Source organism: Mastomys coucha, unplaced genomic scaffold (assembly GCF_008632895.1).
Source record: "Mastomys coucha isolate ucsf_1 unplaced genomic scaffold, UCSF_Mcou_1 pScaffold1, whole genome shotgun sequence".
NCBI classification, from domain to species: Eukaryota; Metazoa; Chordata; class Mammalia; order Rodentia; family Muridae; genus Mastomys; species Mastomys coucha.
In genome coordinates this window covers 58,557,322-58,584,921 of record NW_022196891.1, presented here as the reverse complement: position 1 = coordinate 58,584,921, position 27,600 = coordinate 58,557,322, and the positions used below count along the sequence as shown (strand labels likewise).

The following is a 27,600-nucleotide window of genomic DNA, read 5'->3' as shown; positions in this document are numbered from 1 at the left end:
CCCACCATAGTTTCATCCCTGGTTTTATCTTTTCCCAGAAGTCATTTATTGGATTAATAACAACTTTTGTCATCTACAAAGGCTGGGAAGTGAAGAGACACTTCAATTTCAAACTATGGGCACATTTATGTTTCTTTTCAATTTTCCTTGAAAGTTGGCATGTACCTTTCTCCAGCTCAGTTTCAGAGCAAAGCCACATACTCTGGGCTCTGTGTGCCACTTCATATTTCTGAGTTCTAACATGCATATGTTATACTTTTTGTGTAACCAATAAATACAAAACTGTGTAGCTTAAAACAAAACCTTTATTTATCTCAGAAGTTCATGATTTTGGTGGAACTCAGCAGAGAAAGTGTGTCTCCATTCCACTTAGCTTCAAACAGGGGCTTGACTGGAGAGTCCATTTCCAAGCTGACGCCTTCATGGTCTGGGCAGGTTGAGAGCAATGGCTAGATGAACGGAGCACAGTTGGAGCTGCAGGCTTGAACCTCAGTTCCTTTCCTTGTTTGTGTCCCCAAAGAATGGCTTCCAGGGCAGTATCTTAAGAGAGACTGAGGCAGAAGCCAAATCAACCTCTTATAACCTAGCATTGGAAATGACACCATTTTCAACTATAGTCATGAGCTCCTTGGATTCAAGAGAGACCAGAAACTCATATTGCTACAGTAAAAATGACAGGACCACACAGTAAGAGGAGTGTGTGAAGTGGGAGATTAGGCTAGCCTGTACAACATAATCTACTGCATATTAGATGAACACTAGAGTAACTGTCAGCCTTGTACAATGTTTGATGTTAAAACAAACATCAGTTTGACATCTAGAGTGGTAGATGTGAAAAGTTAGACACTAGGTCAGTTCTGGTATATGATAAAAGTTCTATCATGCGAGGCAAAATGAGAAGAGTATGTCTAACATAAAGTTCTGTAATGAAGCTTCATTTATTCAGTTCACATTGTCACCACGTAGCCCTACTTTTTGGAGTTAAAATATTTTTTGTTACATGACAGTGATAACAGGCAGCAGTTGTTATTTTAATAATGTTACATTAATACATACCTTTATATTTTTACATTTTAGGACCAATGAAAGACAAAACCTAAAGAACTACCACCTGGAAATGACCTTAGCATTAAATTGCCTCCCTTTCAAATACTGTGGAGGCATTCCTGAACTGTTAGCATGTGCTTTTTTTAAAAAAAAAAGTAATTTAGTCTATACAAGGTCAGAAAACACCATGCAGCTAATGAAATCACATCAAACTCACAGCCTAAGAGCATCTAAATCTCCTATTGATCTACCTATAGGTCAGAGCAACAACAGGTGATAACTGATATCATCTCTCTCAAGTTATGAAGTTACGAATACACATATATAAGTCAGTGTTCAGATCCCACATCAAAGGAGTGTCTGAAATAAGATCCAAGGATCCTATGGGAAACACCAGGTCCATAACATTCAAGATCAAAGTTTAGGGACTATACAGTTGGGAGAGAGCAATAGAGAGCCACAATGTTTGCTGTGCTTCTGGCTTGTCTGTGGAAGAAGTGGGTATTGCAGTGGCACACTGGCATAGGCAAGGCGTAAGCTAAGGTTAGTAGCATGTCTATAACGGTAATCAAGCTCCATAAATGAAGAGGGGATGAGCTCTATGAATACAAGGTAGTACTAAGCAATGCTAGGAACTGGGAGTAAGATGGTACTAAGTGGGTCAATTCAACTTTTACTTACCAACTTACAATTTTACAAGCTCTTCAGTTATAAGGAAGGTTCCCAACAAAAGGTCTTCCTTTTATAGAGATCCATACTCATTCACATGGAGAGAGAAGCATGTGAGCGATTCCACAGGACAAAGGACGAGACTTCATTCCAGAGGACACAGACTGGGGGAGGCCTCATTCCAGAGGACACAGACTGGGGGAGGCCTCATTCCACAGGACACAGACTGGGGGAGGCCTCATTCCAGAGGACACAGACTGGGGGAGGCCTCATTCCACAGGACACAGACTGAGGGAGGCCTCAACCCACAGGACAGACTGAGGGAGGCCTCATTCCACAGGACACAGAATGGGGGAGGCCTCATTCCACAGGACACAGAATGGGGGAGGCCTCATTCCATAGGACACAGACTGGGGGAGGCCTCATCCCACAGGACACAGAATGAGGCTTCTGGTACTATAAATGCTCCAAAGAAGGAAAGGTTAGATCTTTGTGATATTGGAGACAGAGATGGTCATGAGGTGAAGAACCACCATTGTCCCACCAAGAATCCAAATTGAATCCTGAGAGGATCTGACAATGAGGATCAAGAAGAAGAATAGAAGCTGGTGGGGAGTTAGAAAAGGAGATTATGAGAAAGTTGGTATAAAGGCGCCAATTCAAAGAACTGTACAAATACTGTGTTAGCAAGTGTATCAAAGGCTATAAAACGTCTGAGGACAAAGATTGTGAGGCAAAGAGGGAGAGAGAAGTTCTGTAAGTTGTTAAAAATGCTTGTTTTACCTGGGAATAAAAGTGAGTTTCAGACTCCCTTCCTACTTAGCAGGAGCAGAGAGACCTAGAAACCACTGTTGTGTTCATGATCAAGGCTCAGGAAACGTGGCTTAGAATAAAAATGACAGCACTACCCACCAACGGCACCTAGGCTCTTCTTAATGATCTCAGTGCTGATGTGCACCGAGTACAGATTGTCCTAAAAGGGACAAGCACAGATCTCTGCCTACCACGAGCAGTGGATCCTCTGGGTGTCCCAGAGATGGGCTAGCATCTGTGTTTCTGCTGAAGGAAGCCAAGTGGCAATTGCTCATATGGAGAAAAGATCTTCAAAGTGGAAACTTGGGGAAACATTTAAAACAAGATGACCTCAAGAGCATGACCAAGAGAACATCATCTGACAAGGATGATTGAATGGCTCCCTTGTTTTCTTTCTCCTCTAAAGTGAAAAATAGTTTGCATAGCAAGACCAAGAAGAAAAAGTGATAAAATGATTTTCTCCTTTTTAATATATATACATGTATATGTATATATGTATATATATATTATTTTTTTTATAAAAACTTCCCTGGAAAGTCACAAAGTAATAGGAAGTTCAGGGTCCTGCAGAGGTACTTTCTGAAGACCCTTTCTGTAGCCAGGACCTTTAAAACACAGGCAATGTAAAAGAGACCGGTGGGAAGCGCCATGGTAGCAGTTACAGTGTGTTACCAAACCCTGAGACGGGAAACCACAGATCTGTGGGATATCGTCAGAAACTATATCCCACCTTCCAGGTGACCAGAGGACCCCATCTCTGGGGGTAGGGGTGGGGGAACTACAATTCTTAGAATTTGCTTTTTGAAAGAGAAGGAACACCCGCTTTCCTTTAACAAATGGCTTAATGCATCTTTTAAAAATGGAATTCCCTAGTCAAGTGGAAATTTCTTGCCTCAGTTACACAGAAAACTATTAGCTTTTCTGTGTGGTGCTTAAAGCCTCGCTCAGCTCTCCTGAAGGAACACAGGAACTCGAGAAGAGACGTGCTTGTGTGCTTGGAGGACTCAGGAGAACGGAGCCTTGGAGGACTTTTGAGGAGCTGTGCTTCGAGGAGCAGAGGCCCAGCCCCTGAACCAGGTGGGAGTATTCTGAACAGTCTAACACAAAGCCAGGTGACTGAATTTGTACCCAGACATTTCTGCAAAACCCTGGATCTACTTCTTGAATTTGGCAGGAGCAGGTTTGTCTTATTTAATACTGAAATGTAATGTAGCCTTCTAGACCATGTGGCATCTGTAGAAGGTACATCCTTGACTTCTCTGCTGACCAGGGCTTAGGTTATCGATTTGGCACTTTTCACTTGACCTGAAAGAAGCAGATTTTTAAATGACATTTAATTAGCTTGAGATATGAAACACAACATAGCCAGTTTTTCAAACAGTGGGCATAGAATACAACAGTATATCCTAGCCTGAGTCAGCCATTAATTAACCCTGACACTTGGGTACTTAGGTTCCCATAGTCTCTGCCATTCCTATAGTATGCAAAGCCAAGAGGACGCACTTCCCACAAGCTCGATACTCCTGGTACTTATTGGACCACTGCAGAGAGGAACTCCCTTTAAGATGCTGAACCTCTCCCATCTTTGTTTCTTTGATGTGAAGTTAAGGATCATTTCAGAGATGTCCTCAAGAGCCAGCCCAGCATCTTATGATATGAAGAAGCCAAGAAGGCTAGAATGTCAGGGACCTGGACAGAGAGGCAATTCCTCTGCAGAGGCGAGGAGGAGGGAGATAGGGCTATTGGGTCAGCTCAGTGGTGGTGATGGGAATGGGTGGGAAATGGACTGTCTAACCAGTAATTAAAGTCTAATCATCTCGCTTCTGGACTGCAGGACCTGACTTTGACTACTGTCCTCTCCAAACCATTTTATAAAGAAAGCCAGATTATTCTCCCCTGCTTAAGCTTATTTCTCCACTGCCTTAAAGGTTTGTTTCTTTGTGTGTGTGAGACAGGGTCTTGCTATGCAGCCCAGGCTAGCCTCAAACTTGTGATCCTCTTGCTCCAGCCTTCCAAGTTCTTGGATTATAGGCACACAACACCAAACAACTTGTGTGTGTGGGGTGGGGGACGGGTTGTGTACAGGTGAACCTGAGTGTTCTGCGCATGCGAATCCACATGCCTTTGGAAGTTAGAGGACAACCTCAAGTGTCCTGCTTCAGGACATGCCCACAGTGTTTTCTGAGACAGTCTTTCACTGGCTTTGGCTTGCTGATGTAGCAAGACTGGCCTATCAGTTAGCCCCAGGTACCTGCCTGTCTACACCACTCCAACACTGGAATTACAAGCATATGGCATCTCGCTCATCTACATTAGTGGCTTCTAGGGATCAAACTCAGGTCCTCATGTTTGTAAGACAAGCATTTTACTGACTGAGCTCTCTCCAGACCTAAAAGCTCTGTAATGGTGTTCCACTGCCTATAAAGTAAAGTTTAAAGCTGTGAGACTATTTTTCAGTAGTTTTAATAAAATGATCACAAGCTAACTTTACAGCCTTGTTTCCTACTCTGCCTTGACAGGACAGCTCCAGTCAGCAAAACGGGAGCCCTTCTCTTCCTTCCTCCCTCATGACCTTTCACCAGTAGCTTGTACTTTCACTCTGGAACTATCAAGCTCTACCCTGGCTTCATGGTGACAATTCCCCCTGCTTCATGCTCTCTCTTTTTTCCTTTGAGCCTCTCTAAACTTAGTTTGCCTTTTCTGGGTGTATATGCTTTACTCACAATCTACATGAAGAGCTTAAGGTGGACACTCTAAAGACTGTCGCCCCTCAACATTAGTTACATAGATGACAAGGGCTGGCCTCTCATACTACCTCTATTAGCCTAATTGTCTCAACCTCTTAAAACACATGACCCCTCTTGACAAACATAAAAAGTGTACGTAATAAATACCACACACACACACACAAAGTGAAGTTAAACTCCATTCCACACCATATACAAAAAAAGTAACACAAACTATATCACAGGACAAAAATGCAAGAGCAAAAGCTATAAAACTCAGCGAAAACATAGGCTACATCTTGGCAACTTTCAGTTAGGTGATGTATTTCCACTGCCAGAGTAGCTCTATCTCAGCAATGACACTGACAGCTAACCAAAGTTATAGCCAAGAAAATGAAGGCAGACTCATACAACCAGACAGTGCCCATCTCAGACACATCGATTAATAGCCAAAAAAGGACTGGAAAGCTGCCTGCAAGATCTTGGGCTCTGTTACCTCACAACACCACACACACTATTCTAAGTGGACGGAGTATCATTGGCCCAGTGCTGTGACAAAGGTGCTCATTAACTGAGCCATAACATAGACAAGTGCCACCCACATTCCTGTGTGGGGGCTGGAGATTAGAATTATAAGGCCACTCTAATCTGTAGCTGCGATTTGGATGTGGTTCCCGTAGAAGGCTAATTTCTTCCTTCGTTCATAGGGTGGGAATAGTTCCAGTTAGAGCCATTTGCTTGCTCAAGGAACACCCTAACAGATGAGGGCAGTTAGCCAGCTTGCCCCTTTATCTTCATTATTCTAGCCTATTGAAGTAGGTCTCTGGGAAAGTCTGGAAACTTCCACAAAGTCTCTTTGGGCATTTAAATCATCATCTCTCTAACAATTGGCTTAAATGAGAGACTAACAAGATGAATCCCTCCTTTGATTTCCCCATCCCAGCTCATCTTTCAAACCCATTCTTCCTTCAGCTCTCAGGGAACATAGGAATGAAGTGTGTTGTCAGCAACGGGTCATGAATAGCCTAAGGCAACCTTGAATTCATGGTTCTCCTGCCTCAGCCTTCCCAGTGCTGAGATGCAGGAGGCACTTGACACCATGACCAGCTCAGTCATATTTCTGATAATAGACTTGTATCCAGAATAAAGAATTTTGTAATGAGATATGTAGAAGACACTTCAAATTTAAATGTTTACATAATCAAAATGAGTAGCTCTCCAGAGTAATTATACAAATGACCCATAAAACATGAAAAGATGCTTATAATTATCAGTGATCAGGGAAATTCAAATCAGAGCATGATGTCACTTCTTATCCACTGAGTGTGTCTGAGATACTTAAAAGGCAATAATAAACATCAATAAAGGCATGGAGAAGTTGTGATCTTCAGATGCCATTGATGGAAATGGAAAATGAAAAATAGCAGTTTCCAGAAGGCTAGACACAGAATTACCTACTACACAACAATTCCTCCCCTGTTTACATATAAAAGAAAAATGAAAGCATATGGCCATATACATATCAGCACTGTGTATCCGAGCCCAAGAGTAAACACAAAAATGTACTCTGGATGATGAATGGATTAAATCTGTATCCATACAACAGAATATTATTCAGCTGAATTAAGTGATGATACAAGTTCCAGAATAAAAGAACAACATAAGCATAATGCTGAGGGATAGAGCCCAATCACAAAAGGCTATGTGTATGATATGATTCTATTTGTGAAGAGTTCAGAGGAGTCAGATCCAAGCCAGGCATGATATCTCACATCTGTAATCTGGTACTCAACAGGCCGAGGCAGGAGGATCACAGCAAATCTGAGGCCAGCCTGGACTGCATAATAAGCCCAGGCCATGCAGGACTATATAGCAAGACCCTGACTCAAACAAACAAACCAATGAGCCCATAAGGGTAGAAAGTAAAGTAATGACTGCCAGGGCTTAGCAGGGGAGGAGCAGAAAGTGCCTGTTGATAAGTATAGGGTCTCTTTATGACCTAAAGTTAGAAATGGTGACAGTTATACAACTGTGTGGATATTCTGAAATACACTGATTGGAGCCTTTAAGGGGTGAATTTCATGCAAATAGTATGACAATAAATAAGGCTGCCATTTTTAAAATCTTAGGTATACCTACCCATGAGATTCTGATGTGTGCACTTCTGGTCTCAGGTTATTATTTCCACAGTAGTTTCCCCCAACCAAAAAAAAAATTATAATACTGGAAATCTTTTCCAGAATCTGCAACCCTGTCTCCCTGAAGTACGTCCTTTCCTGAGCGACAATCTGTGGTCAAAATCAATGGCATGAAAAAGCCAGGCAAGGTGGTGCCTGCAATCCAAGTATTCAGAGGACACAGGCAACTGGAGCCGCGTAGCAAGATGCAATGTCAAACAACCTCAAAGGCAGTCATGGGGGAGATTATTCAACAGCTAAGAGGACTAGATGTTCTTACACAGGACCTGGGATCAGTTCTCAGCACACACGTGATGCCTCCCAACCATTGGTAATTCCAGTTGTGAGGAATCTGACACCCTCTGAGTTCTCAGGGCATCTGGCATGCATGAGAGTGAACATACATACATGCATGCAGGAAAAACGCTCATAAAATAAAATAAATAAATCTTTAAAAAATTATAAACATATACTTTAACAATTAATATGTAATGTCAATATTAGAATCAGGCATATCTTATGAAAAGAATTCAAGGGGCTGGTAAGATGGCTCAGTAGTTAAGAGCACTGACTGCTCTTCTGATAGGTCCTGAGTTCAAATCCCAGCAACCACACAATGGCTCACAACCATCTGTAATGAGATTTGATGCCCTCTTCTGGTATGTCTAAAGACAGCTACAGTGTACTTACATATAATAATAAATAAAATTTTAAAAAAAGAATTCAGTTACTATTAGTGAAATGAAGATAGTTAAAATCATAGTGTATCAGAAAAAACAACACTGAACTAAACTATTATATTTCCTGACACTCAAGTACAAAACTTACGTGGTGTGGACATCTTTGCTAGGATGGGGGACACGATATCTTCCAGTTGTTGTTTCTGCTCAAAAAGCTCACTGATGGAAGCTTCGGGATGGCTTTCCAGCCACTCACTTTTCACACGGCACGCATTGAGGATGGCATTCTGGGGACAGAAATTTTGAATTTACTTCCACTTATTGATTGAAAAGTAAGACTGTAGAATCTCTAGGATCAGAAGGAGAGCTTAGTGGCTAAAGGTGCTTTCATCAAAGCTGACAACCTGAGTTTGATACCTGGAGCCCATGCAGTGTAAGGAGAGAACAGATTGACCCAAGCTGTCCTCTGACCTCAACACATATGCATGCCAAGACATTCACACATGTGTATACACGCGCGCGCGCACACACACACACACACATTCACATATGCATACAAAATAAGTAAATATCACATTGTTTTTACAAACTGGAGTGTCTCTAAAGCTCCACTATCTGACAGAAGCTTGTCCAATACAGTAACCCTTAGGTATATTTAGCTCTTGAGTATTTGGAGTCTGGCTAATGTGACTGAAGAACTAAATTTTAAATTATATTTAATTTTCGATAACTAAATTTGAGATAGCATGTGGCTCCTGGCTTCTAAACCATCTAACAGTGGCAGGAGAGGTCATGAGACCCACCATTGAGTTTCGAGAAGCCTTAAACCAGTCTACCCTTTCTCCCTGATCCTGTTTTTATTGAGCCTTCTTGATGAGAAAAGTATTTGCAAAAGGTGAAAAAGAAGAGGTGGAGAGTAAGTCTGGAGAGATGGCAGCAGTTAAGAGCACTTGCTGTTCTTGTAGAGAACCTAAGTTCAGTTCCTAGAACTCACAGGGCCGTTGACAACCTTCTGTAAACTTCAGTTCCAGGAGATCCTATGTCCTCTTCTGGCCTCTACAGGTACTGTACACACATGGGACACACACATACATGCTGACAAACATGCACATACAATAAAAACAAAATGGTGTATCCGTATGAGCTACAGAGACTCAGTAAGACGGTGTTTACTTCCTTTAATGGTATCTGGAGGAGGGAGTTCCAAAAAAAATCCCCATCTGATCACACACTGGCAGCACAGTCCCCATCTGATCACACACTGGCAGCACAGTCCCCATCTGATCACACACTGGCAGCACAGTCCCCATCTGATCACACACTGGTCCCCACGTGATCACACACTGGCAGCACAGTCCCCATCTGATCACACACTGGCAGCACAGTCCCCATCTGATCACACACTGGTCCCCACATGATCACACACTGGCAGCACAGTCCCCATCTGATCACACACTGGCAGCACATTCCTGATGTCTGCTTAAAGATAGTTCTCACACGTGCCTCATACATAGAAACAGAATGTGTTAACCAAAAGCTCTTTAAAGTAGAAAACAAAAATGTGTGGTAAGGTTTATAATAGTGAACCCAAATTAACAACCTGCTGGTGTGTTCTTTCCACAGTGCTGAGTAATAAGCTGTAGATACAGATGTATGTGGGGAAAAAAAAAAAAACAAAACAGATTCATGGAGGTGTCCATGAGATACCAGGGGAGGGGAAAAAGCAAGTTAATAATAATAGTAACTGATATAGTAGGATGCCACTTTTATAGTAAAAAGATCTCCCTGACAAACCTGTATCTGTATTTATAGAAGTAAAAGGGGAAAGATGATGAAATCTTAGTACTGTTATCAGAACTCCAAGTCTAATAAGACCAAAAGTGAAAGGGGCATTAAGTTTGTTCTAGGTGTTTTTTATTTTCTTCTAATTAATGGTGTGTGCCTATTACATTTTTTTATGATATTTAAAGGTTTTTCTAGTATCAGGTGACAAGGGACCATTCCTGCCTGGTGAGAACCCTATAAACTGCAGACCCAACAGCCCTAGTGCCTGTTCTAATTGCATGCCTTCTGTATTTTCTTTCACAAGAAATTGTGTGACGTCATATATGAAGATACTAGTCCAGTGTGTCCATTCATGAGGTTTGCTGGTGCCCCTTAAGGAGCAGCTAACTGTATTTCATCATATAAAATCAGAATAAATTCTCGGGAATCCTACACGGCAACACAGAGAACAATTTAAAGCCAATGCAAATATCTAATACCTGGAACATATTTCGCTTTTAAATATAGGGTCATATTATGTAGCTGGACTGGTTCTCAGGGTGTAGCCAGACTTGCCTAGATCTAAAGAGAATCCTCCTGACTCAGCTTCCCAGATGCTGGAACACAGATGTATGCCACTATGCCCAGCTTAATGGGCACAATTTTAATGCATATCCAATCAATTTTTTTAACTTTACAATTTTTTTTAACTTTTTATTATGGAAGATTTGTACATGTAATATACATATACATATATACTAAAGTATACTGTGCATATTTATGTAACCATACACAAATGTATACATACTAAAATGTATCATGTATATTTTAAGGTGTGAAGCAAAACAGGATTGAATATCAGAGGAGCACAGTACTCCAAGAGAATAGAAAGCAGCTAACCTCCCACCCCCTCTCAGAACCTGCCCCATGTTTCTCTCTTTGTAGTTTTACTGTTAAAACAGGTATCTGACGATATGCTTTGGGGGGATTAGCTTTATAAAAATCTTTGCAGGCTTGGGTTTTGTTTGTCTTTCCAAATTTTCACTCCACATAACATTTCTGACTTTCATCTACGTGATCAGGTGTGATATCTTGAACAGTAACATCATTTACTTTTTATCATTTCATCTCTTATCGGAAGCTTACTGGAGAAGGGAGGGGGAAGGAAAAGGAGGAGAAAGGAGAACCATCCACCTTCTAGAACACTGGGAAATCATCACAACACAGTACCTTGTCTTCCTTAAAGAGTTTCCCTGGCCCCTTTTCTGGGTCAGTAATGATGAGGGAGGACTTTGTAATAATTTTTTTCAGAATCAGCCTTGCATCTGAAAGGACAGGACAGAAAAACACAAAATAAGCCAAAAATAAAAGGCAAGCCAACCTGCTTGTGGAGCTCATCACACAGCCAGAACTCTATGAGGTTTGTATAGAAGGTTCACTGTCAATGTCTAAGGAACTCAGAAAAACAGTACTCAGGTTCCGCTTTCTCCCCCAGGGTATCCAGGCACCACTCTACACTGGCCTGGAGTGGGTGGGGCCTGCAGCATCCTGAGAGTGGAGTGGTTGGCAGGAGGGCAGAGGCCTTCTTCAAGGGTTATAGTGTGGCAGCTTTTTTAGACAGCACTCTCTGTGAAACAGCTCTCTTAGACAATCTTCAGTGACATATGCTTTATTCAGGGTAGGCAAGGGCTACGATGAACCCTGGAGAGTGAAAAGGAGTTTTCAGGGTGAATGAAACTCATTGGCTGGGGCTTAACATACTGGGAATGCCTCATTTGCATGGAGAGGCATTCCAGGAGTCCCAGGTTCTTGCTGGGCAGGTTCTTAATGGGAAAAGAGGAAGGTGAACTTGTAGGTTTGTCAAGCACTGCAAGACCGTCCTCAGGTAGAAGATGGTGGGGTCGGACTTCCCAGACAAGGTCAGGCAGAGAAGGGAAATCCCTGCTGGAAAAGGGAGCCTTCCACTTTGTGCTGAGCTCAGAGGAGCTATCTGGACATGATAGACAGTGACCTTAAATAGCAGGGCTTCCTAACACTCGGGGACACATCACTTCAGCGCACCCAGGGTGTTCCTAGAATTATGATAGGATTTTGAAGAACCAAAGAAATACAAGACATCGGATACATCGGATCCCATCAACCACATCTGTCAAAATGTTCACTCTGGAGAGAAGAGCAACAACAGAGAAATATTTCCAGGAGGCGGATTGTCATGTGCTATTCTTTTCTGGAGCTTTCAATCACACAAGCATACACACACCCAGAAGATCTGCTTAAAAGTACACTTCACTGAGAGAAATAAGAACCTGAAGAGCTTACCATATTATTAGAACAATTGAATGCTGAAAACTGTAGATTGGTCCCAGATTACATTAGACATGATAAAGCACTTTCCCTCAATTTATCCCTTTCCTTTCCCATTTCACTATAGACAGTGAGAAAAAGACCACCTACACTTTCCACATTTTGCTTGGAAATGTCATCTAAGTGTCCTGAGTCTGCTTTTTGGATGGCAGGGTCCAACACGGCCAATCTTTCCCCTGCTCCATCGCGAGACACCACCGCCTTCGGGGGTTTGTTTCATTTAGGGTTTTTTTTTTTTTCATGAGGTTTCATTATTATGATTGCATACATACTGTTAAACACACTCTGGCTTAATAGCAAATAGTTCATTTTCAAGAAACCTAGGGTGATTAGCTGGGTATACCTTTTCATCTCAGTGCACTTTTTTAATGATGTCACTGAACTTACCCCCGAGTCACTATGGCTGACGATGTAACAATGACCATCTGTGTATTTTGCTGGTATGTGAGGGGCTGACTAGCAGGATTATCTGAAAGGCTTTGACGGGAGCACTGCTTTAGTGCTTGAGACATCTTTTGCTCTGTCTGACCAATTTTTTAGCTCAACATTTTCTTCTCAGTTAAGACAAAGAAAAAGAAAAAAAGAAAAAAAGATGTCTAACCAAAGACTACCTGTGCTTTCTCCCCTCCTGTTTTTCTGCTTCTTCAGAGAGAGTTTCTCCATTTGTGACGGAACAACGTGGACAAAGGTCGGATGGGAGATTTTTCCAGAAGAAGTGCACTACTTGAAAGTGAAGGCTCCCCCGTCCCACTACCTACCTTATCCTCTGGACAAACTCTGCTGCAACTTGGCTAACATGGACCTATTACAGAGTTCCTTACATCTCATTTATACCTTAGCACAAGCTCTCTTCTTAATCCTGTTTGTTTTATCTGTACATTACCTATGGATGAAATGGACAAGACACCAAAAAAAGGTGAATTTGTGATGCAAATAGGAGGAATTATAGAATCTCAAAGCGTGCACGGCCCAAGGTTATCCAGCTCTTTGAAGCTGTCCGTCTCCTCCACCTGCCTTCTCTGCTCCCCACCCACCCTACCACCATCATCTAGCAGGATGTGCACATGGTTAAGAGTTCCACAGAGGAATGTTTAGTCAGACGGTCCTTAAAATCATCTCCTCCAACTCCTACCTCAAGTTACAAAACACAACAAAACATTAAGATGCGGTAGGTAGGCTTATAGGAGTGAGGTAAGTCGTGTGCTCTTTCTCAGTCTTTCCATAAAACGATCTGAAAACAAGGGGTCTTTTGAAGAACCTGTGGGTCTATCAAAGAAAGTTCACTGCAAAAGTTGGCATGAGCTTCCCAAGTAGGCTGTAAACTGATTTTTAGGTGGTAGGATTTAGTAGGAAACAGGGCACTTAATTCCAAATTTTGCCAGTGGACAGTGCTGTAATTCAAGACAATTAAGAACTCCACTAAACACGTGAGCAAACACATCTCCTTGACCATCAGAGTGACCTAGATATACGTTTTCTTGTTTTTTAAAATATGCACTTATTATACAATGATATTGCTTATTAAGGGAAATCGTTTTCTTCTATTTATTTATTTGGTTCTGGGAATCAAACCCAGGGACTCCTACATACTAGGCAAGTTCTCTACAACTCTTTGAACTATCCCCAATCCCTAACTACAGTCTTAAGGGCTCATTTTATGCTCCCAGTATTGCTGAGTGCTTTCATTCAGTTAACCTGTCAGGAACCATATACTTAAAGAAAATTAACTCTTCCTTCCCCCCGAAGTTGTCAACTGTGCAAAACTACTCATTTTAGAGGTAAGGGCTTACGAACCCCTTCCCAGTCCGTGCTAACATAAAGATCCATGACTTGATCTTGTACAGACCATGTACAGGCGATCACAAGTGCTGTCGAGCTCATGAATGCAGAATTCCTCATGAGTGCAGAATTCCTGTCATGATTGGAAGATACTTTTTTGTTCTGGTCCTCTCTGACCTCTGGCTCTTTCAGACTCCCTGCCCCATCTTCCATGGTGCCTGAGTGAAGGTGGTGTGATACGCATGTCCCATTTTATGCCTGGGTACACTACAGTCTCTGCACTTTGACTAACTGCAAGTTTCTGCATGAACCAGCATCCACTGCACAGAGGCTTCTCTGATGAGGTCAAGAGAGTTTAACTAATTTTAGTATAGAGAGACACAAGTTTAGAGGGCAGTTTGATATTATGCCCATTTAGCAAAATAACATTACCAATGAGACCTGTGAGCTCCCCAGTCCCGAGTTCTTGGCCTCTTGAGGAGCAGGTCTTAAATCCAATCAGACGGTAGTTGGCTACACGTGTGATACCCGTGCCCTGATTGTACCCATGGACACATTTTACCACGTTAGTCATTACTGCAGTTTGCCAGGTTCCCAGCTCAGTAGGACCAGAGCAGCACTCTCTAACCCTGTGAGAGCTAGCCAGCCGGGAGGACGTCATCTATCCATCTCTATTCAATTTCTCCATGTCCTAAAGGAAAACATTTTGTTTACACCCTAACTTTTGTTGGCAAAAAGCTCTCTAACCTCAGACAACACCAACCAATGCTTGCCCATGATGACAATGATCCAGTCTAGTCTTGTGTTGTACATTAAAAAAGAATGTCTCTTCTGTACTTGGGCCTTATCATAACCTCCCCTCCCTTTTTTGCATAAATATGTGATGTCTAGTGGTGTTTGGATAAGTTCGCTTATCCAGAATATAAGTTTAATCATTTGTTTTGCTCTTTCAGCTGAAAAAGCAAGCCTCTTTAGAGAAACTGATGAACGACCGTGACCTGAGCCCATTCATCCATGACTTTGAACAAATACTCTGCAGGCTACTGACCATGACATCAATGATGTCCAAGTTCCTGAAGCAGGTGTCTCACCATTCTTCTGTTAAGAAAGTTAAGCAACAACGTAAATTAAGGAAGAAGAAGAGTAAAGGAGGCGAGGAGCAAAAGAATGCTACTAGCCCTAAGCACATAAAAATGTAGCTTGGTCAAGTGTGGAGAGTACAAAAGAAATCTATTGCAAGGACTATCTGAGGATACAGAGCTATCTTGGGGGGTTTGCTTTCTCTTTTGCCACAATCACTACTGAAAATTTTTCAGACGAGTTCTGGGTTTCCGTTCAACTGACAAAGAATCCACACTTACTAACGTGGCTCCTAGAATAAACTGAGAACACCTTAACTGGCATTTCAGGGTATAATCTGGTGGTAATTATAGCAAAAGCATTTTTTTTTCAGCCTGACCACAGACAGGTAGTGGCTTTGTGCTTTGTACTGTATCGTTTAGTTTTCACAAGTCTCAAGAGGAAGGAGCTATTATTGGCTGCTTTTATCAGGAAAGGAAACCCGGGTACAAAGGATTGAAGTACTCTGCTCAAGCGTAAATAGCATCCAAACCTAGGCATCCTCCAGAGACCCTGTGCTTCTCCCTTCCTTGTGGAAGCTATGGCATGGGTTCCAGTATGAGGATCTTGTCATTGTCCCCTAACATGTCCCTTTCATCCTCAAATCTAATGATTTGCTTATGCTCTTTGCTCTGTAACTCTGTGTTCAAATCCTGTTCATTTTGCAAGGACCCCAATAAGCTTTCTTCCTGTTCTCTGACTATCCCAGGGCATGAAGTGCCTTTCCTGCTAATTATTACCTTCACCCTTTCTCTTAATACTCTCATCTTTCTGATACTGTTAGATAATTACCAACTGATTTCTAGATAATTGCTTCCCCTCCCCCCAAAAAAAAAGTCCAGAAGGAAGAAACAACCATTTCTGTATGCCATGCCTACAATAACATTAGCATACTTAGTGGTAGGCACTCCATCAAAGCCTGCTAAGCATAGCAATGCAGATAGCCATAGAAAAGGGCTTAATTTTAGATTCTATAAGCATACACAGCAAGTTACACAGTTACATATTCCTAAAGTCTCTTCAAGCTATATTCTTCCGATCTGGGGAACGAGAGCAAAATGTTAGCAAAATTCAAGGTAGCACATTTATTTTCTTGGATTCTGTTGAAATAGAATATCCATAAAAGATATGAAAATTTTCAAGTGTACATCTCAATAAATTTTCATAAATAAAATAACCATGTAACCAGCAGCCAAGCTGAGAGAAAAGAGACGGGGCTCAGCAGTCCTGCCATGACATAGGGTAACTATGATTTGGGTTACTAGTACCATAGGTTAATTTCTCCTAGGAAAATACTTTTCATTTTCAATAACAAATTTTCTTTCTGGGGGATCAAATATATTACTGAAATATGCTAATATTTAAACATGTAAGGAATAGTGTACTTTGCTTGGGTCTTTCAGAAAACCTTGAATATATATTGTATGTAGAGTCCCATGGAAATTTGTTGCTTAAATTGTAGGAAATTGGTAAATCAACAAGATACATACATATATAATATATACATATACACACACAAAGAGAGAGAAAGAGAGAGAGAGAAAGAGAGAGAGAGAGAAGGAGGGAGGGAGAGAATTACAATTAAATCCAATGCTTTATGGTCAATAGCAAAGTAAAAGAGAAAAGAAAAAATGAAGACAATCTTTATATACTATTGACAATAGAAAATACATCATCTAGCTGGAAGGTGGAAATGTCACGCATACCATTCTATGGCCTCAATCATCTTCCTACCATGTGTGCTCCTTACCCGCACAGTCCAGAAAATTAACACATTCAATCTGAGAATAGCGAGCAGCAACGTCTCGAGCTTTCTCTCCCCGGAAGTTCAAAGCCTCTATATCAACATCCAGTTCCACCAGGGCCTTCAAAGTTTCCAGGCGGCCCCAGGCTGCAGCGCAGTGTAAGAGCGTGTACCCTGACAAAGAGAGCAAAAATGGCTGGTCAAACAGACCTGGGATGGCTTGACAGGAGGTTTAAAACGCACTTGAAACTCTGATGCTCACTCTTTCCCAAGGCTAGTAATATGTGGTCCAATACTCTGTCATGATGCTGAACAGCAATAGTGGGCAACAGCTCCCAGGCACCCATGTAACCACAGGAATAAACCGCTCTCTGGTGTACAATGGTGCTAAGCTATGATGAGCAGGCTAGCTATGTTAAATGTATGTGTCCACTTACCATACTTTATAATGGATCCACGAAGTCATCACTTTATTGTAAGTCAAGGTACAATCTGTGTGTTATTCCAGGCTATTTTATGTAGCAGATCATAAACACAATCCAGTACTGAATGATTACTAAGAGCCGGGCACTCAGTGTTCTACCTAGTAAACTCATTGAATTTTGCAAAACTTATAGCATCAGAATTATTATAATCCTCATCTTACAGACAAGGAAACTAGAATTCAGAGATGCTAAGAAACTTGGCTCAAGGAACACAGCCAGTAATGATGGATGCAAGACACTAATGAACATGGGCAGCCTGACTCCTGAGCCCCTCCGCATCTGCTAAGAATGACAGCAACCTGCACTTCGGAACAAGCAGCCTATGATTTTAAGGAATTTTCATCAAACTCTGAGACCTTTATTGTTAGCACAATTATCAAAATCACTAACTATAGCTGTGTATACTTTGATTTGGAAATTAATATTTTGCATTAAAGCTGAAGTATGACTTACCACATTAGAAAGTCATTTCTTAGACCCCCTGAGATGTAACTGTAGAGGTGGAAACATGGGATGCATTGTCAAGAGTATTCCACACTGAGTTTTAGGAAAATCAAAGATCATAGTTTTATTGTTTGGAGAGGCCTCGGTTAAACTGGGGAGCTAGGGCTGAGGGCACAGCTCCATGGCATAGCTCTTGCCTAATGTACAAGGTCCTGGGTTCAAGAAAGCAATTAAAAATTATCTAAAATGTGGTTCCATCACCAAAGATTCTAGCAGCCCTTACCAGAAGACCTTAGGAGTGGGGCTCATTGTGTACCTTTTTACAAGTCCCATGCCTTGTCCAATGCACAACCAGGAAGTCCCTTACATAGGAAACACGCACATGGAGGGTGACCTGAGGGCTCTCACCTGACTCATATCCAGTGTCTACCTGGCCCACACTTGTCTTAAAAACCCAACCTTGCTTTCTCAATGCTTCCGGGAAAACACTGGCTTTAGGTAGCCTCTAGTTTGACAACTAGAAGTTGCAGATTCAAGACACCTATACATTAATGGGGAAATGATTAAACTTCTAGATCCTCACTAAGAGGAAGTGGGAGTCAGTCCTTTGTTCCCAGGTTACGAATAGGAGAAAAAGTGTGGCAACCAGTGCCATATACAGGAAAGTAGATTGTAACTTTAAATTTGTGGAAAATTCCCAAATGGCCCCAAAACAGTGAGAAAACACATGCTCTCACGCTCACACACTCCACTGCTGGCAGAGGAGATGCTACTAAATTCTTGTCTCTGACCACAAGCCTGGGCCACTTGGATCAGGGTATCCAAGGTAGACCTGGTATCAAGGGTGGCTGTGCCACGCTTTTGGTATGAGAAATTTCAAGAAATGCTGAATCAATATAAATTATAATAATTCATTATATGTACCCCTAAGAATTATAGGTACTTATGGCTCCTTTAAATATCCAGAGAGACAAAAAGAACTAAGCAAGAATTACCGTGTTAAAACTATTATACTAGGACTTTGTGTATCCTTCATTTAATTATTGCAATAGCCCTAGGGGGGAGGTATTAGCTTCATTACAGTATATACTAGAAGAGAATGTCAGCAAGCCCATACCTTTCCCAAGGTCACGCTGGTTGTATGTAGCCAAAGTAAGATTAAAACCTGGATGTGTTTCTATAGAGTTTATGAAGAAAAGAAACACCCATGTGCTAATCTCTGGCTGAGCTAGGAATAAAAGAAGACACAGTACATCTCTACTTGCTCTAAAAACCTCTTAGCTCCCTACCTACCACAGCACCACAGCCCTGGGCCTACCTGAGATCAACTTGTAAACCATTGTGACCAGAAGGGATAATGAAATGTTAATAAAGAATCCAAAATGATACGATCTATATCATGAGTTTCAGGACAGCCAGAGCTACATAGATCTTGCCAATAAATAAATAAATAAATAAATAGTTTCAAAAATAAAATGTTCAATGAAAGCCACTCAGTAATTTTAAAACCTATAATTTTGCTAGCCTTTTAAAAGATTTATTATATTCCTATCTCCCTTAAAATTTACATCATGAATTTCTTTCAAATGACCTTTCTACATGTATTAACATGCTCACATTTTGCTTGCTTTTTTTGTTTTTGGTTTGGTTTGATTTGGTTTGGTTCGAGACAGGGTTTCTCTGTATAGCCCTGGCTGTCCTGGAACTCACTCTGTAGACCAGGCTGGCCTGGAACTCAGAAATCCGCCTGCCTCTGCCTCCCAAGTGCTGGGACTAAAGGTGTGTGCCACCACTGCCCGGCAAATTTTTCTTTTTTTTTTTTAAGACAGTTCTTATGTAGTCCAGGCTGGCCCCAACTCCTGAAGTAGCTTAGCCAGTGACCTTGAACTTCTGATCCTCTTACTTTTCCCTCCTTTGTACTGTAATTATAGACATGTAGCACCACACCTGCCTTATGCAGCTCTGGGGCTCAACCCCATGGCCTTGTACAAGTTGTACCAACTGAGCTACATCCCAACCCCTGCTTGCTTAATCTTTCAGTATAAGGAATTACACTAGGCTTTTCTAACATTATAACCAACCTATCCGTCCTGGCACAAACACAGCTGACAGGTAAGTTTGGCCTTGATGAAAATGAGTTTAATTGTCTTAATTTAGAAATTAAAGTTTCTTGAAAAGGCTGTGTAAAGTATAAAGCAGGCATATCAAAGTTATCCAGTCGTAAAGACAGTGAGGAGCATCTTTAGGTGGTCCTAAGTAATAGTGAAAGAAGATGAAGTACCTCTGGCAGTTTTCTCATTCAGATTCACCCCATACTTTGCCAAGGCTTTAATGACATCACTTTTGCCAGCCATGCAAGCTGCGTACAGCAGATTTCTCCCAACAGTGTCTTCTTTCAAAAGCAGATGCACCGCGTGCTCATGATGAGGATGCTCAGGGTCCTCGAAAACCTTCTGTAAACCTTCCACATTCCCCGTGAGCACGGGCTGCAGAAGGGGGTTCTCAGCACCTATCTCTTCTGCTTGGGATTCTTCATACTCTTGCTGTGTGGAAAATAGCGACTTTTCTGAACTCCCTGATTCTAGAGTTTCTTCTGGCTCCATTAACTCCAAAAAAATACCTAGCACCAAAGAAAAGAAAAGGGTAATTCAAACATATTAGTGATTATTTGTTTACTTGTTTGCTGGGAACCTGCCCTGGGCTGGGTCTTCTCTGAAGGTAACAGGCTGGGCACAGCATGGGTGGGGGATGCGGGACTTGTTTTTGTTTTTTTTCAGTGTAAAGGTTGCTTTGTATTAATATTTACTCTCTTAGTTATACTTGGGCCAGATGCTAATGGCTTCAGAAGAATTGTCAACTTTTGCTTAATGGGGAGGGGGGTAGGTAAAGGATTTATTGTTAATGGTCCCTTTTCTGGCCAGGCAGCAAAAGCCTTTCACTGGCTGATTGGTTAACTCTTTGTGAAACCAGAGAGGAAGGAAAGGAAAAAAATTAAGATCTTTTCCATAGGCAAATACATACACACATACATACATACATACATATAAACAAACAGACATATACATATATATATTTGGATGGATGGATGGATGGATGGATGGATGGATGGATGGATGGGGCAGAGTCCCCCAAGACATCACACCATAACGAATCACACCATTTTTATTCCTTTCCTCTGACCTTTTTATACCTTCTTAGACAAAAGTTCTTTAGAAAATTACCTCATAGATAAAATGTTACACAAAATGGGAGTTACAAATGGGTGTTGATATTAAGTTCAAAACAGTGTTTCATTCTGTATACTCATTATAACAGATTCTCATGGCCTTGTCTTATCATAGTGCACACCTGTGGCTTTATCCTTGGACCTAAATGTTTTTCCTTGAACACAAATTTGTTTCAAGCCTATTTTTCTTCTACTGCAATTATTAAAGTGCATTGCATTTCGTATTATGCAGCCTTTACTTACTATTATGAGGAGGGGACACATTCTATTGATTCTAACTGTATTGGGTCTTTCTAGTAAAATGACTAAAACCATTTCTTAAAATTTTCTTCCTAAGATTACTTGAATGAAATCAGGATTCTATAAAATCATTAACTTATCTAAACAGCATTAATTCATGAAAGTTCATCTTTATGTTGATCTGCAGGAAATCTGTGCACTAAGATGAGCTAATGTCCAGGGGTTATTATATTAATTTAATAGTGACAGGAAATGCATATCAGCTGCAGGAAGCAATCCTCAGAGGAAGTCTCTTTGAGACCTTGCCTCAGAGAGCTCACAATCACAGACCATGCAAAAATGTGGGCCATCTCTAGGAAGGCTCCTGGTGGCCTTAGACTATCCTAGATGGCTTCTGACACTTGTTTATGTTTTGAGACAGGCTTCACTATGTAGTTCTGTCTGGCCTGACTTGCTGTGTAAGCCAACTGGCTTTGAACTCATCAAGATCCACCTACTTCTGCCTCTGACCTTACTGAGATCCACCTGCCTCTGCTTCCCAAGTGCTGAGACTAAACGCAGCATGCACCACCACACCAGGCAACTTATTTATCTTTAGTCTGAACACTGACGATATGAATGAGATAAATATAGGTACTTGAAAACAATTATAGTCATAAAATAAGCTACTTTAGCCATTCAGTCAAAATCTATAATGAGTAAACACATGGCCTCAGTATATGATAAAATACTAAATATATGATATGAATAGTATACTCAATAGAAACAGACAAGAAGTCAAAGTGAACTAAATTAATTAGGAAAGAATCAAAAGAGAATTTATCTGCCTAAAAATGACTCTTGTTGGGGAGAACTAAGAAATATAGTTAAACCATTGGAGCTAAATTATGAAGACTTTAAAAATTAAGCACTAGTTTTTTTTTTAAAAAAAGATTTATTTATTTATTTTATGTGTATGAGTACATTGTCACTGTACAGATGGCTGTTAGCCATCATGTGGCTGCTGGGAATTGAACTCAGGTCTTCTGCTTGCTCAGGCCCTGCTCACTCAGGCCCCACTTGCTCTGGTCCCGTTCGCTCCCTGCTCGCTCTGGCATAATACACTGTAGCTGTCATCAGACACACCAGAAGAGGACGTCAGATCTCGTTACCGATGGTTGTGAGCCACCATGTGGTTGCTGGGATCTGAACTCAGGACCTTTGGAAGAGCAGTCAGGGTTCTTACCCACTGAGCCATCTCGCCAGCCCCTAGGCATTAGTTTTTAAATAGAATCCATTCAAACAATTTATTCACTTATTGTTTATTAAAGAATTATTAGTGTATTATTTAAATGTTTATAAAATTAAAAACATATTTTTTGTTTTTGTTTTGAGAATGAATTTTGCTAGGTAGCCCTGGCTAGCCTGAAACTTGCTGTGTAGACCAGACTGGCCTTGAATTTACAGTGATCCTCCTGTCTCCACACCTCTGGTGCTGGGATTACAGATGTGAGCTACTATACCTAAAAAAACTAACCACTTTATCCTTTGCCCTCAACAATATATCCATAGAAGAAAATATGAGATAAACAAAATATATATAATAGAAAGTGACATGTGGTTGAGTACTTTAACATAAAAAAAAAATTCTATGGGATTTTGAAAGGACAAAATTAATTCCAGTCAATTAAGGAAGTCTTAGCAGGGCTCACTCTGAATACATATCATAAGGAATACATATCAAATAAGGAATGACTGGGGAAGAGCACCGTAGTCCCCGCCCCCACACACTGAATGTTATGACATCGCTATGCACTCATAATAGCAAAATCCTTAAGGGAAAAACTATGCTCGGGGACAGAAGTCAGGAGTGCTCACTGTGGTTGCAGAGGCGCCCACATGGCAGCTCACAACTACCTATAATTCCACTTCCCAGAATCTAAAACACTCTTCGGGCTGCCTTGGGCTCCTCGTGCACCTGGTATCTATAAACTTATGCAGGCTCACATACACACATATAAACAAAACAACTATTTTTAAAAGAAAAAAAAGACTATAGGTGGCAGTTGAATGGAATGAATAATGGCGCTATGCCACAGGACGAGATGCTTCTACAGTGACTCACAACACCCCACCTGGCCTCCAGATGCCCAATGCCTTTGTTAATTCCATCACCTTCAGCACGGGCTCTACTTAGTGACTTGCTTCTAATGAAGAGACACAGCAGCAAGAGTGGTATGCTAATGGTATTATGCCTCCCATAATTGGACTTCAATAGACTGTCACTTATCTTTTCGTCCTGGCTCTCCTCACACAGTGGAGAGAGAGCCACCTTTCAAGAAAATGAGGGCAGACTGTGGCAACAGGTGGCAAGAGACAAGGACTTGATCCCAGCAGTCTATGAGGGGTCTTTAAGTATGCAAAAAAAAAAAAAAAACCCATTTAAGCTGTACCCAGATTCCCGACACACAGAAACAAACCATGAGATAATCTATGCATGGTTTGATACATACCAAGCTTGGCTAATTTGTTACTTAGCAATAAAAAACTAATGACTCAACAATATTTTGTTGAAAAAGCAAATTCAAATTCAATGGTACACAGAGACCAGGGAATATCTTTGTTAAGTTGAAAACAAAGTTAAAGTGACTTTCTAAGCGTGCAAGTAGATGCAGTTGCACTCAGTGGTGATTTGAATGAGAATGTCCTCCACAAGCTTATATATTTGAATTCTTGGTTGTACTGTTCGGGAAGGATCGAGAAGTGTGGCTTTATTGAGGGAGGAGGTGGGTCCCTGGGGCTTTGAGGTTTCAAAAATCCATGCTACTCCCAATTAGCTCTCTTTGCTTCATGTTTGTTTCTCAAAATGTGAGATCTCAGCTACTGCTCTGTGTTATGCCTGCCTGCCTGCTGCCTGCCTGCTGCGATGCTCCCTGGTAGTCATGCACTCTGAAACTAAGCTCCAAATAAATTTTTTTCTTCTAGTAGTTTTCCTTGGTCATGGTGACTTAGCATAGTAATAGAAAAGTAACTAAGAAACACATTTTTTTTTAAACAAGAGGCAGCAGGCTTGGTGGACCACACCTGAGCTTCAGAGGGTGGGCATGAGTTTTGCCAAATCAAGGCTAATCTGGGTTAAACAACAGGATTTTACTTTCGCAAATGAAATATTTGCAAACAGATAAAGACCCACAGGCCATAGCTTTCTGGTCCTATTCTTGAGACAAAACAAATTTTGTTTTGTTTTCTTTGCCTATATACATAATAATATGAAGCATAAGTTTCACAGGCTGTGCAGGCAGAGAGAGGGGAGATGAGACTGGACATCTGAAGGCAGGGTGCAACTGACTTAATCCTCTTTATTGTGCCTCAAAAAGAAGGAAGGAAGGAAGAAGAGGACGAGGAGGAAGAAGAGAAAGAGGAGAAGTAAGAGGAGAGAGAAAAGGAGGAGGGAGAGGAGGGAGGGGGCATGGGAGGAAAGAGAAGCAAAGCCAGACTGTTCACAAGGCCCAGGATGTTTACAAAAAAGTGCTGGACAATAAGGAATAAGATGGGAGCTGGATGGTTTCAATATAATTGATCCAACAAGCCTACATACGTGTTTGACAAATCAGAGAGGAGAGGCACAAAAAATGGCCGATTGTACCAGTACTGCAGAAGTTCAGGACTAACAAGAGCAAGGGCTATAACTATTCACTCACCGAAGTCAGTGCCTACTAAGTTTCTCCCAGTACAAGATTCCCTCCAATCATGGTGCTTATGGATATGGGCAAGAAACAAAGAAAAGAAATGAGGCCATTTTAGATTGTGATGTGGTAACAAACTTGATGAATTATGAAACAACAGGAAAGGAAAGAGGAGGGGAAAAATCCTAAAATAGCAGGGATAAGGAGAAGGTGCTGACCCAGGACTTCAGAGGCTAAAACTAATGAAGGCCTCGGGAAAACAGTACAACCCAGATGGCACCTTTGTAGGCTTGTGGGGGCCTATCACACCCTCTGTGGCAGGGGAGTAATCGTGAGCGTCACACAAATAAATGGGTATATCCCGGGCTAAAATATTTGTAAAATAGATAGCTGGTTAGCAGCCTCCAGGACTTAGCTTTCTAATCCTATTCTTGACACAAACATAAGCTTCATAGCACAAGCATAGTTAGGGAGAGGAGCCTGGACCTATGAAGGCAGAATGTCAGTGATTTAGTCCTCTTTATTTAATTTAATTTTCTGAAGTGAGGATATGATCTGCTCTGACTTACTAAATGGTTATGGGAGGTCTAGAAACCTCCCGACTACACAACAGGAACATTTAGAGGCTGCAAAGTACCAAAAATAGAAAATTGCACAGCCTGGTTGCCAACCCACAGTCTAATCGGCAACCGCAAAGATAAAGAATGCATGGGCTATAGGCTGGGCTTATACAGAGGAAGGGCAGCGACAGTAAATTGGGAGTAGAAGGTCCCAGAAGGGCTTTCCTAGAGGGGTAATACTTCAGTAACAGGGTAGATGGAGGCTTAATGGTGATGATATCCGAATCCTGTAACAAAGAGCAATGACGCAGATGAAGCTACCCGAGGTTGTAGTGGAGTCAACCCCAAAGGCTCTTTTAGCTAGCTCAATTCTTTCTTCAGAAAGGAAAAAAAAAAAAAAAAAAAAAAAAAAAAAAAAAGATAATAAATGGTTCTTAAGTCCCAGTTCACAGGGAGGCCGGATTCTTAGAGCAAAGTCAGCTCTAAGCATCCAGGATTCAACTCAGAGCTAAGGCCTGGGGACCCTCACTAGGAGTGCCAGCGTTTCTGTGCTAACTGGGTCACGTGGAAAGAGTAAAAGAGTATGGCCTTTCCCCAGGGCTTGAGAGTTCTCCCTTCCGCTGGAATCTCGACTTTCTGCCTGCCCTTTTGCGGTGGGATGATCAAAGCCGGGGTAGGATTCGCAAAGCCCACCGGACACACAAAGGCTGAGGGATACGTTGGATGACGCCCACCACGGCAGCCCCTGCCGCCAGCATCTGGTAGGAATGAAGCTGGTCTATTCTGCCCCATCACGGCCGCATCGCCCACCCAGGACCTCAGCTCCAGGACTCCTACTCACCTCACCCAAGGCCCAGGCTTCCGCGGTTACCATGGCGACGGCGCACTTCACGCAGCCGCGCCTCACCCAGCTCTTAGGTTCTGGCTGGGCAGGAAGGTCAGGGATATTAAAGCACAGGACATGAGAATGGAAAAGCTAAAGGAATTCTTCGCGTAACCAAAATCAATGTTCTGATGGTAGCATGAAGGTGTTTTATTTTGTAGAAATTCCTGTAATAGGTCTGAATTTAACTATTTTAAAAACTTTAATGAAAAATGAACTGTGCACGTTCCTTGATGGTCTGTCTCCTCTTTTGCCTTTAAGTGCATTTTTGTGTGTGTGTGTGTTGAAAATATGAAGATGAATTCTATATAAAAAAATGCGACTATACATCTTGCTTAACTTTATAGTTATTTGGGGGAACTCAAACTTAGTGCCACCTAGACTGTTCCTGATAACTCACAAATGCCAACTAGGTAGGGGCAGAAGGAACTTAGGAATTATATATGTGTTAGATTCTTTTTTAATTCAGAAATGTAAAATCCAAAACTGCTCTGAGGATGGGCAGGACGAGGGGAAAACTGGAGAAAACCCAGCAGAGACATACTACCTTACTTGTTAAGCACTATACAAATTCACGTGGTTTGACAGAGAGAGAACCAGGAAGTTTTGTTCTGAAGTCAAGTGTGAAGGGAAATATCATTTGTTTCTACAATGGGATCGTTAAAATGAAGGGAATACTCCTGAAGGGCTCAACATTTGCGTTGAAGTTGAATACCTGTTTAAAAATCAATGTTTGAAGCCTGGAGAAACAGCTTAGTGGTTAAGAGCACATATTCTTACAGTTTTGAGTCCAGCACCACAGCAGGTAACTTACAACTGCCTCAGACTCCAGCTTCCAGGAGTCTACACTCTCTGGCCTCCTTAGGCAAATGTATATATATATATGTATATATATGTGTGTGTGTGTGTGTATGTATTTACATATATATATGTGTGTATATATATGTACATATATATATACACACACATATGTAAGCACATACACAAAAATAAATCATAAAAAATTTAAAATTAGTAAAATAAAAGGCATGATAATAAACCAATCATGTCTTTAAAAACAAAAATTTTTTTCGGGGTATAGTAGCACAGAACTTTAATTTCAGCACTGGGGAAGCAGAGGCAAAGACAGATCTTTATGAGTTTGAGGCTAGCCAGCGCTACACAGTGATAGCCTGTCCCAAAAACAAACAAAATAAAGTAAAAATAAAAATGAAT

The 27,600-nt window shown here is 41.4% G+C and overlaps 2 protein-coding genes across 7 annotated transcripts; one reads left to right on the top strand and one right to left on the bottom strand.

Annotated features, from left to right (window-relative positions):
- Positions 1–287: 287 nt before the first annotated feature.
- Positions 288–26,384, bottom strand: Ankrd45 (ankyrin repeat domain 45). Of its 3 annotated transcripts, none has more exons than XM_031386914.1 (6): positions 26,344–26,384; positions 20,093–20,431; positions 16,889–17,056; positions 11,107–11,201; positions 8,261–8,399; positions 288–3,834 (listed from the first exon to the last, which is right to left on the bottom strand). In XM_031386914.1, the coding sequence occupies exons 2-6, from the start codon at positions 20,412–20,414 to the stop codon at positions 3,803–3,805; spliced, it is 756 nt and encodes a 251-aa protein (XP_031242774.1). In that variant the 5' UTR covers positions 20,415–20,431; positions 26,344–26,384; the 3' UTR covers positions 288–3,802. The 3 variants fall into 3 exon arrangements, with proteins under 3 accessions (XP_031242774.1, XP_031242781.1, XP_031242789.1); XM_031386921.1 differs by lacking the exon at positions 26,344–26,384 and adding an exon at positions 26,196–26,323; XM_031386929.1 differs by lacking the exon at positions 26,344–26,384 and adding an exon at positions 24,958–25,022.
- Positions 9,121–17,824, top strand: Tex50 (testis expressed 50). 4 transcript variants are annotated; one of them, XM_031386952.1, is made up of 4 exons: positions 9,121–9,174; positions 12,889–13,156; positions 14,973–15,101; positions 17,531–17,824. In XM_031386952.1, the coding sequence occupies exons 1-4, from the start codon at positions 9,152–9,154 to the stop codon at positions 17,651–17,653; spliced, it is 543 nt and encodes a 180-aa protein (XP_031242812.1). In that variant the 5' UTR covers positions 9,121–9,151; the 3' UTR covers positions 17,654–17,824. The 4 variants fall into 4 exon arrangements, with proteins under 4 accessions (XP_031242812.1, XP_031242826.1, XP_031242816.1 ...); XM_031386966.1 differs by lacking the exon at positions 9,121–9,174 and adding an exon at positions 11,089–11,296; XM_031386956.1 differs by lacking the exon at positions 9,121–9,174 and adding an exon at positions 11,387–11,554.
- Positions 26,385–27,600: the final 1,216 nt, after the last annotated feature.

Excerpts from the sequence above, each read along its gene's own strand:
- Ankrd45 (XM_031386914.1), bottom strand. The coding sequence starts at position 20,414 with ATGGAGCCAGAAGAAACTCTAGAATCAGGGAGTTCAGAAAAGTCGCTA. Across the intron at positions 17,057-20,092 it reads GAATGAGAAAACTGCCAGAG|GGTACACGCTCTTACACTGC; the intron begins GTACTTCATCTT and ends TCTCTTTGTCAG. Across the intron at positions 11,202-16,888 it reads TAATTTTCTGGACTGTGCGG|ATGCAAGGCTGATTCTGAAA; the intron begins GTAAGGAGCACA and ends CTGTCCTTTCAG.
- Tex50 (XM_031386941.1), top strand. The coding sequence starts at position 12,833 with ATGTCTAACCAAAGACTACCTGTGCTTTCTCCCCTCCTGTTTTTCTGC. Across the intron at positions 13,157-14,972 it reads GGACAAGACACCAAAAAAAG|CTGAAAAAGCAAGCCTCTTT; the intron begins GTGAATTTGTGA and ends TTGCTCTTTCAG. Across the intron at positions 15,102-17,530 it reads TGTCCAAGTTCCTGAAGCAG|ACAAGGAAACTAGAATTCAG; the intron begins GTGTCTCACCAT and ends CTCATCTTACAG.